The 9,618-nt window shown below is 43.1% G+C and overlaps 1 protein-coding gene across 3 annotated transcripts in view; it reads left to right on the top strand.

Moving 5' to 3' along the window:
* The window catches only part of RNF150 (ring finger protein 150), a 297,671-nt gene that overhangs the window by 270,988 nt on the left and 17,065 nt on the right, over positions 1 to 9,618 (top strand). Inside the window, exons 7-8 of one of the 3 annotated variants that reach the window (XM_028491711.1) lie at positions 6,898 to 7,001; positions 8,099 to 8,122. In XM_028491711.1, the coding sequence (XP_028347512.1) occupies positions 6,898 to 7,001; positions 8,099 to 8,116 (122 nt within the window). In that variant the 3' untranslated portion in view covers positions 8,117 to 8,122. Of the gene's footprint in view, positions 1 to 2,091; positions 2,356 to 6,897; positions 7,002 to 8,098; positions 8,123 to 9,618 lie in introns of those variants that run through there. The other 2 variants (XM_055085894.1, XM_055085895.1) reach the window with 2 other exon arrangements.

Below are 9,618 nucleotides of genomic sequence, written 5' to 3'. Positions count from 1 at the left end.
TCCGGAGCCTGTGCTCTGCAACGGGGGAGGCCACAACAGAGGGAGGCCCGCATACCACAAAAAAAAAAAAAAAAAAAAAAAAAAAAATGATAAAAACAAACTTATTTACAAAACAGAAATAGACTCACAGACATAGAAAACAAACTTATGGTTACCAAAGGGGATATCAGGAGGGGGTGGGGAGATAAATTAGGAGTTTGGGGTTAACATACACACTATTATATATAAAATAGATAAACAACAGGACCTACTATATAGCACTGGGAACTATACTCGATATCTTGTAATAACCTATAATGTAAAAGAATCTGAAAAAGAATATATATATGTGTGTGTTTAACTGAATCACTTGGCTGTACACTTGAAACTAACATAACATTGTAAATTAACTATACTACAGTTAAAGAAAAAACAAAAACCTGCTTTAGCCATTAAAAAGAAAAAATGTGCTACCTATTGCAGATTCTCTCAGAGCAGGGAAAATAAGAAACAGAGGGACTTCCCTGCTGGTGCAGTGGTTAAGAATCCACCTGCCAAAGCAGGGGACACGGGTTTGAGCCCTGGTCCGGGAGGATACCATATGCCGTGGAGCAACTAAGCCCATGTGCCACAACTACTGAGCCTGCGCTCTAGAGCCCACGAGCCACAACTACTGAGCCCGTGTGCCACAACTACTGAAGCCTGTGCACCTAGAGCCCGTGCTCCACAACAAGAGAAGCCACCACAATGAGAAGCCCGCGCACTGCAACAAAGAGTAGCCCCCGCTCGCTGCAACTAGAGAAAGCCTGTGTGCAGCAGCAAAGGCCCAACACAGCCAAAAATAAATATAAATAAAAAATAAATAAATTTTAAAAGAAACAGAAAGTTTTTCTACGGCAGAGGGAGATTTGACACACACAAAAGAGGAGGTAATATGAAGATAGGGCAGAGAGAGATTCGAAGATGCTGCCCTTGAAGGACAGAGTGATGTGGCCATAAGCCAAGGAAGGCCGATAGCCACCAGAAACTCGGAGAGGCTCTCTTAAAGCTTCTGGAGAGAATGTGATGATGCCTTAATTTGATGATGCCTTAATTTCAACCCAATGATAGTGATTTTTGACTTCTGGCCTCCAGAACTGTGAGAGAATAAATCTCTACTGTTTTAGGCCATTAAATTTGTGCTAATTTGTTATAGTAGCCACAGAAAACTAATACAGAGATGAAGGGGGAAAATAATAAGATTAAATAAAATAAAGAAAATGCCTTACATGGATGAATGAGTATAGATTTCTGTTAACTGAGGCATATAGACCCCTAAATTCTGTACACCTACGGTCCTAAAAGGACAACAAAACAAACAAAAAATTAGTAATGGCCACATAAAATGCAACTGTTACTTATATACCAAGATTTATTTAAACATTCCTCTTAAGATGTCCTTAGGTGGTTTCAAATGTCTCCTTTAAAACTTATCAGACATGCCACAAGAGAAGAAGTGCAACAGATTAGCAAACATGGAAATATGCTCAGCCTCCAAGAAATACAGTTTAAAACAATAATAAAATTTCACTTTTTTGTCCATCAGAATGACAAAGATTTTTTTTATTCATGATCAATTTTTAATTTTTGTCATCACACTTTATTTTTAACCTTTTTTTTTCCCCGCTTGGCAATTTATCTTCCAAAACATGACTTTGTCTTTTCCAAGCACTTCTAGTTACCTAAAGAAAGCTCTTACCCACTAGAATTAAACGATTAATTTCATTCAGATTTATATGGCAGGAGAGGATTTTCTCCCCTTTCACCCTCTTCTTGTGAGAGGATATATATCCTCTGCCTCATTTCTGGGTCCTGCCTCATTCTAAATATATATATATATATATATATATATATATATATATATATATATAAAAGAAGGGAATTCTTGATAAGGCAAAGAAAAAGATACACATAGTGTTCTTCTACCATGTGGTGAGCCTTACCAGGAGCAAGTCTGGACCTCAAAGATCCTTTCCCTTCATTCCTTTATTATCAGCTTGTGACTTTGAAACCATGCCCCGTAGGGAGAACAGAAACTCATGACTAACACAAATTCTTGAGCTTGTCTTACAGCTTGTTAAAAACCCCTCTGCGGGCTTCCCTGGTGACGCAGTGGTTAAGAATCTGCCTGCCAATGCAGGGGACACGGGTTCAAGCCCTGGTCCAGGAAGATCCCACATGCCGCGGAGCAACGAAGCCCGTGCGCCACAACTACTGAACCTGCGCTTTAGAGCCCACGAGCCATAACTACTGAAGCACGCGTGCCTAGACCCTGTGCTCCACAACAAGAGAAGCCACCTCAATGAGAAGCCCACGCACAGCAACAAAGACCCAACTCAGCCAAAAATAAATAAATAAATAAATTTATATTAAAAAAACACAAAACCCTCTGCTTGTAGTCTGCCTTCACTGAGCAAGCCCGCTTTCATTATTTTGTTGCAAACTGCATACCCTCCAAGCTTCTCATAGCCTAAACAATAAGATGTTTGCCCAGGTTGTTTTCCAGGATCTTGGAGTCAGCTGTGTCTAGTGAGCTGGAGCTGGTTAACACTGGTTGGGACCACGGACCATAAAACTGGACCTGCTCAGGTGTCCAACGAATGACCTTTTGATGTCAGAGGGTCAAAAACTCCACCCTCAGATTATGCTAAGCACCCCCATTTATGAACATCCATCCCACAAAGAAGCACGTAATTCAGATACGCCTGCATAGCACACCAATTGCCTCAATTTCCCCCTACCTTTCCCCATGCTTAAGACCACCCTGCTTCTTTATTCCATAAATATCTCAAGCCCTTCGCCTTTGGGGAGGTGGATCTGAGACTTGTTCCACCATCTCCTCTCTTGCAGCCTTGTGAATAAACCCTTTCTCTGCTGCAAGTCTCAGCATCTCAGCATTTTGGTTTGTTGCACGTTGGGCAAACCAATTTGGTTTGAGAACAACTGGACACTACTTCCAAGGGAAAACCAGATGAATTGAAAAACAAAAATGAATGGCCACCCAGGCCAGAGAAGAAGAAGCAGAAGTGAGACTTTGAGGGTAGACAGAGAGGAGAGAAGATAGGGAAACAAAAGTGAATGACTCTTTACTTCCTTCTGAAGTGGGCTCTGTATAGACTAAAGCTGCCACAGGAGAGAAGCAGAGATCTGTTTTTTTGGTTTGTTTTTCGTTTTTCCATCATCCTCTGGATGTGTTTGTGTGTGAACTTAGTTCAATCATGAAGTAAAGTTTTGTAACAGGCTCCCCACCCATTAAAATGGTAAGGGCTTAGCTAAAGAATTATGCTTAATTCAAAGCCATTGAGCTTTCAGTGAATAAGACAAGTGAGAACAAATTTAAACCAAAAAAGTGAGGTCAGCCAGAGTAACTTCACTTCCCATAACTACTTCCTATTATCTGCAAGGCCTGGAAAAAAATAGCAGCCTTAAACTTTCTGAACTGCTTGGGGAATGCAATTGTTGCTTCCCAGCATCTCCTCATTCTTTGGGGGATAAAGGGTAAGGGCTGCTGATTCTGTTCTAATTAGACACAACTCAATCCAAATCACCAGGCAACCCCAGGCTCTCATTACCCGGCCTGCTCAGCCTGCAAAGACTCGAGAAGACAGAGTGAAAACCAGGCAGCTGAGGGACTGACTACATGGAAGAAAGAATGAGGAGGAGAAAATGATGGCCACACGTCCATCATTGACCAATTTTCCATTTACTAATCACATCTCATTTCTTAGCCCTATGAACAAATTAAACCTAATTCCCTTTGGGAGAACAAATTGTCACAGCTAAGAGCAGCAGTGCTTTTCTCTGCATCTCTGTTCCTTCATGAAAATTTTCCCAAACTACAAAGTGGAGCCTAAAAAGGAAGCCTGGACCTGAAGGGGCTCAGTTCATTCATTCAACAAATATTTATTGAGCACCAACTCTGTGCCAGGCACTAGTCTAGGCTTTTGGGAACACAGCAGAGAAGAAAATTAAGATCCCCACCCTGTGGAATTTAGATTTAAGCAGAGGGGAGATAGACAGTGAAGAGTGAAGAGAATAAATAAATTATAAGTACAGTCTGCCCTCTGTGTCTGCTGCTTCCACATCTGCAGATTCAGCCAACCATGTTTCTCCATTTGTGGACTCTGGAAATAATAATCCTTGCTGTTAACATGATTCTTATGGAGATCAAGCAGGTTTCACAACTCGAAAGTGCTTTTTAACATATATTTCAGATACAAATGTAAAGACATTATTAATATAAGGCAAGTGTTAAAAGGGTCCTGGGACCCCTGCTTCCTACATCTAAATGGGGCTCTCCATAGCACTAGCTTCCTGTGAGGGGACCGCGCCTTTTAACAAGTGGGTGGCAGCTCTGGGGTGAAGACAAGGCCAGGTCCCGCCATGCAGCCAGAGCCTTGTGAAGCATGGTCTGCGAAGCATGGTCTGCACAAACAGTACCAAATTAGGGGAACTGAGCCAACCACGGTCAGAAAAACAAAAAAGTGCTCTAACTGGTAAACAAGTGTGCACTTTCCATACATTGCCCCTGCTTTTGTGTGTTAGAAACTGAAACAGCTGATACTGAAATGAAGTGTGTAGGAAGATGGCGCCTGGCCTTGCTTAGCAAGTGTCTTGAATTATTCTTGGTAACCACCCAACTGGTAGGAAATCCTCCTCTGCCCTGTGCCTGTGGTTGGCCCTTAATCAGTTCTCCTGTGTTACTGAACTGACTGTGAGTCTTTGCTCCAAAACTAGCAAAGGGAGAAGTTAGCTTGCCGATGTCCACATATCATGGGTAACCAGGCGCCATGGATTCAAGATCTTTTACCCACACCAATCCTATGAGCTTTTCACCTTAAGATGACATGGAAGTCAAGTGGGTTTTTTTAAGACAATAGATTCCTGGAGGAATATGCAAAATCTGTCATCCAACAAGAGAAAAGGTAGTTGTTAAGTGTCTGAATGGGGCAAATGAAATCATGGGGCTGCCTCTAGTATTTTCAAAGGAGGACCATCAAGTTCAAGTGAACACCAAAATGGTGTTAAAGGGGAAAAGAAATCAGAAAAGGCAGAATTTTCGGGGTGACCTAAGGGGAGAGTTGGGCCATGCCCACTCCACCTTGTGGTGTTTTAAGAGTGATGGCTAGTAGGTTTCACAGCTTCAGGAGTGCTGTTGTTTTAGCAACAGGGAAGCTGGACTTCCTTGCACCATGCCTTCAGATGAGGAAGACAGACAGCAAAGAAGACAGCTAGTTCATGGAAAGAGAGAGCCAGCCCTCTGCCATGTACTCTACATGCGTACCAGGGCGCTAAGAAAGAGCAGTACCTCTCATGGCCAAGAGTGTATTGGCAAATTTCTATCTGAGAAATATACACCAACATTAAAACCTAATGTGTTTTTCTCTTCCTGCTGGCTGCATGTGGGTCTGTTTTCTCAATTATGTCAAAGAGAGGGAAGTCTATCCCTTTTTCTAGCTCAACTTGGTTGATAAGTTCTGGCTAAAATGACATTTTAGAAATGACTCATGAATAACACTCACTGGTAGTACCATATTCCTCTGCAGAGAAGAGAGAATACAGGTTTAATGCCCGGCAGGAGACCTGGGTTTGGACAGCATCTGTCTCATTAACAACAGCTGGTCCCTGAAGATGATATTCAAGTCTTAGTTCCTTCATTGACAGAAAGCGGCCCATACCTTCTTGTGAGAAGGGGATCCATTAAGGAGTTAGGTCAATGTGCTCCCAAGTTAGGTCAAGAGCATCACAAAAATGTACAATTATTAGTAATAGCAGGAAAGGATGCTTAGGAGCTGTGGACAGTGATCCTTGAGAAGTTCACACAATAGGAGATACACAGATAACATACATCTAGCTGATTCAAGGTGTGAAAACATAGAGAAGTTCACACAATAGGAGATACACAGATAACATACATCTAGCTGATTCAAGGTGTGAAAACATCTTTCCTAATAAGACCAAGTATATATAGTGGAGCCCTAAAAATATGAAGTTCATCTCTTAATAACTTCATCTTTGGAAGAACATCCAGGAGATAAACAAGACACATCTTCACAGTCAGAGCAAGTTTACAGAGGCATGTGGAAGCTTTGTTGATATCTAACAAGAGTGTCATATGAAATGTCCAAGCCTCCAAATTAAATTGGGAAAAGAACAGTAAACAGTCTCTTTAGTGATGTCATGGCTTGAGGTTGAGCATAAGTTGATAGGTATTGGGGACACTTTATTTTGGTGATTTAACACATTTATCTGGTTCACTCCCATCCACCTGGGGGGGGGTGCTTCCTGCGGCAGAGGTAGAACACCCCAAACAAATACTTTATGCCACTCCTGGACCTCCGTGCTTTCTTTTCTTCTGCTCTGGCTCTCTTCCACAATTTTGCTGGCAAAGTCAAATGGGGATGCCTCTCCTCTACCACTGGGGTTGGCCATAAAAGTCACACCGACCCTGCAAAGATGTACTTTAAAACAGTACTACTGAAGAGGGGACCATGCCTTCCTCTGCCACCCTCTGCCACCCTGATCCTCCAGGAGATTCGTCCTGGGTTCCCAACGCCCTCTGGCCACCTGTGTGTGAAAACCATTCTTGGAACTTCCACTCATCATCCCTTCTGTCTGGCACAAGTCATGCGACTAGCAGGAGAAAGAAACTCTCAGAATAGAGCCAATACTCTCCTCCAAACTCTCATGCCCCTGCTCTGATCCTGATCGCTTCCTCATACCTCTGACCCGCTACGCCAAGGTCTTGCTCCCACCACTGCTCCACGATCAGCTCACTCTAATGTGGTTTTGTGTTTCACTACGAAACTTTCAGTAAGTGATAGTCATAACCCTTCAGTCACTCTTTAATCAAGAGCATCCTGTATCTGGTACTTTCAGGAAGCAGCCTGATGGCAGAGGATGAGCTACCAGAGCCAGCGGTGAACAGCAGAGGAAGTGCCAGCTTGAGTTCTAGCAAAATCTGGGACCATCCCAGCACAGATGTAAGGTTTCCGTTATTTGCATGGTTTTCTTCTAAATTTTCTTCTCCTGGTGCCCATGGGCACCAGAAACCGTGAACACGAGCCTCAGTTCCCTGATGTTCTGAAAACGGTGTTTTGCATGCGCTTAGCCAGAGCTGATTCCAATTCCCTCTCTTTCCCCAATCAAAAATACTAAGTTCTGTAAACCAAAATGCCCAGGCTGATGAAATACCCCTGGCAGTAGAATAACGCTCTGAACGATGTAAGCAAATTCTTTCATGACAGTTCAAGCACACATTTCATTATGACCAAATTACCAGGTAAGCGTTAGGGAGATGAGGGCACGTGCGGAAACACCTCAATGACCCTATAGTCCATTCCATCACTTCCAGATGTCTAAAGAGTACCGCGTGTTCAACAGAAGCTGCGTTCATCATTCGCTGGATATTTGCCAAGCACCCCATCATCATGTCACTTGTGGCTCATCACCAGCAGGGAGTCTCTGTGGGAACCATCCCTGCCCAGGGAAATGCTGACTCTGCCACTTTCCAAAAGTACTAGTTACGGTCAAGAAGATGGGAGACATACCCAGGGGATGAATTAGCATAAATGACTCACTAGGTTCCCCCTTTCTCATCGGACACCTTGCTGCCCCTCCAGTTCTGCCTGCTTCCAATGCTGATTTGGATAACAAATCTCCTCGGTGGTAGGGACAAGGGTCTTATTCGACTTTGTGCTCTGTTGTTTTCCATTTAGTATCAACCTTCAGAGAGCCTAACACAGTATCTGTTCTAGAGGGGTATTATTATTCTTAGCTGAGACGGTGCTCTCTGTTCCCCTGTTTTAGTTGGTGAAACTGAGGTTCTGTGAGATAAAGGAGTTGGCCCAAAGTTAAAAGATCAAAAATAGAATGGTAAAGAATAGATTTTCCAACTCTCCCTGATACGTAGTATCTTCTGTATCTCTCCCCACCATGAACATCCAGCATTAAATGCCACATTTTCCCCCGATGCAGATCCATCTCTTCGAGGAAATGTTCTGCTGACGATACCAGACAATGGTGATCACTCCTGTTTCCTTATTCCTTACGACACTTACAGGTTTTTTGTATATTACAGGTAGAGAGAGCAGGATGAGCAAAGACATAGAAATAAGACTATATAAAGAACTTTGGGGGCTTCCCCGGTGGCGCAGTGTTTGAGAGTTCGCCTGCCGACACAAGGGACGAGAGTTCGTGCCCCGGTCCACGAAGATCCCACATGCCGCGGAGCAACTAAGCCCACATGCCACAGCTACTGAAGCCCGCGTGCCTAGAGCCCGTGCTCCACAACAAGAGAAGCCACTGCAGTGAGAAACCTGCGCACCACAACGAAGAGTAGCCCCCGCTCGCCACAACTAGAGAAAGCCCATGCAGCAATGAAAAAAAAAAAAAAAATGAAAAAAAACAAGAAGGAAGGAATTCAAAAGACATTGCAAAGTTAGAAAGGGTAGACTTTCGTAACAGTTAGACTCTAGGGAAGGGGTTAGGAGGAGGGCAAAGGGTAGAGATGAGGAAACATAAGTCCAGACTTTCCAGTTTGAAGTCTAGCATGGATGGTAATATTCTTAACTGAAGTCAATAATACAGTAGAAGGAGCAGATTGACAGGTCAGATAACAAGCTCAAGTTTCGGCATGTTGTGTCAGGGCCAGCTGTGGGACGTTCAGATGCAGATGTCTGATAGGCGCTTGGAAATTTTAAGCTGGAATTCAATTCAAAACGTGAGTCTGGGTGCAGAAAATGTATGAGAATGAATAAGATCACCTGAAAAGAGTAGAGTAAGAAAAGGAAAGAATGAATGGTAAAATTTGGGGGACTACGGAAAAATTTTGGTGGAAGAGTATAGAAAAATAAGAGTTAAAGGAATTGTGGGAATTCCCTGGCGGTCCAGTGGTTAGGCCTCTGCGCTTCCACTGCACGGGCACGGGTTTGATCCCTGGTCTGGGAACTAAGAACCCTCAAGTGATGCAACCCCCCCTCCAGAAAAAAATAAATAAAATCATGGATGGTTATATGGAAAACAAAGAGTTAAAGGAACTGACAAATTGCAGTCAGAGACATAGATGGACACAAGAGGCTCATAAACCGAAGGAAAATACCAGCACTGTGAAAGGAGCAGAGCGGAACACTTGTTAAATGTTATTGTTGAACTATTTTTACACAGTTTTATATAAAATATCAGTTTTTTAATTCTTACCTGTTCTCAGCCAAGGAATTTATAGTTGTCACATTGCATTCTTTTCCAAAGAGTTTCACAGGCCTTAGTTTTTCTTTACTAATCAGATTGGTTTATTCTCTCAGGAACACCTCTAAGTGTTTGTGATGGAAGTAAAGTAGAAAAAATGTTATTTACTTTATAGACAGCATAGTTAGAAGATATTTTCTTTTTATTTTATTTTATTTTTTTATACAGCAGGTTCTTATTAGTTATCTTCTTTTTTTTTTTTTTTCCGGTTAGGGGGCCTCTCACTCACCGTTGTGGCCTCTCCCGTTGCGGAGCACAGGCTCCGGACGCACAGGCTCAGCGGCCATGGCTCACGGGCCTAGCCGCTCCGCGGCATGTGGGATCCTCCCGGACCGGGGCACGAACCCGTGTCCC

This window comes from Physeter macrocephalus, chromosome 7, assembly GCF_002837175.3.
Source record: "Physeter macrocephalus isolate SW-GA chromosome 7, ASM283717v5, whole genome shotgun sequence".
NCBI lineage: Eukaryota > Metazoa > Chordata > Mammalia > Artiodactyla > Physeteridae > Physeter > Physeter macrocephalus.
This window is presented reverse-complemented; position numbering and strand designations above follow the sequence as displayed.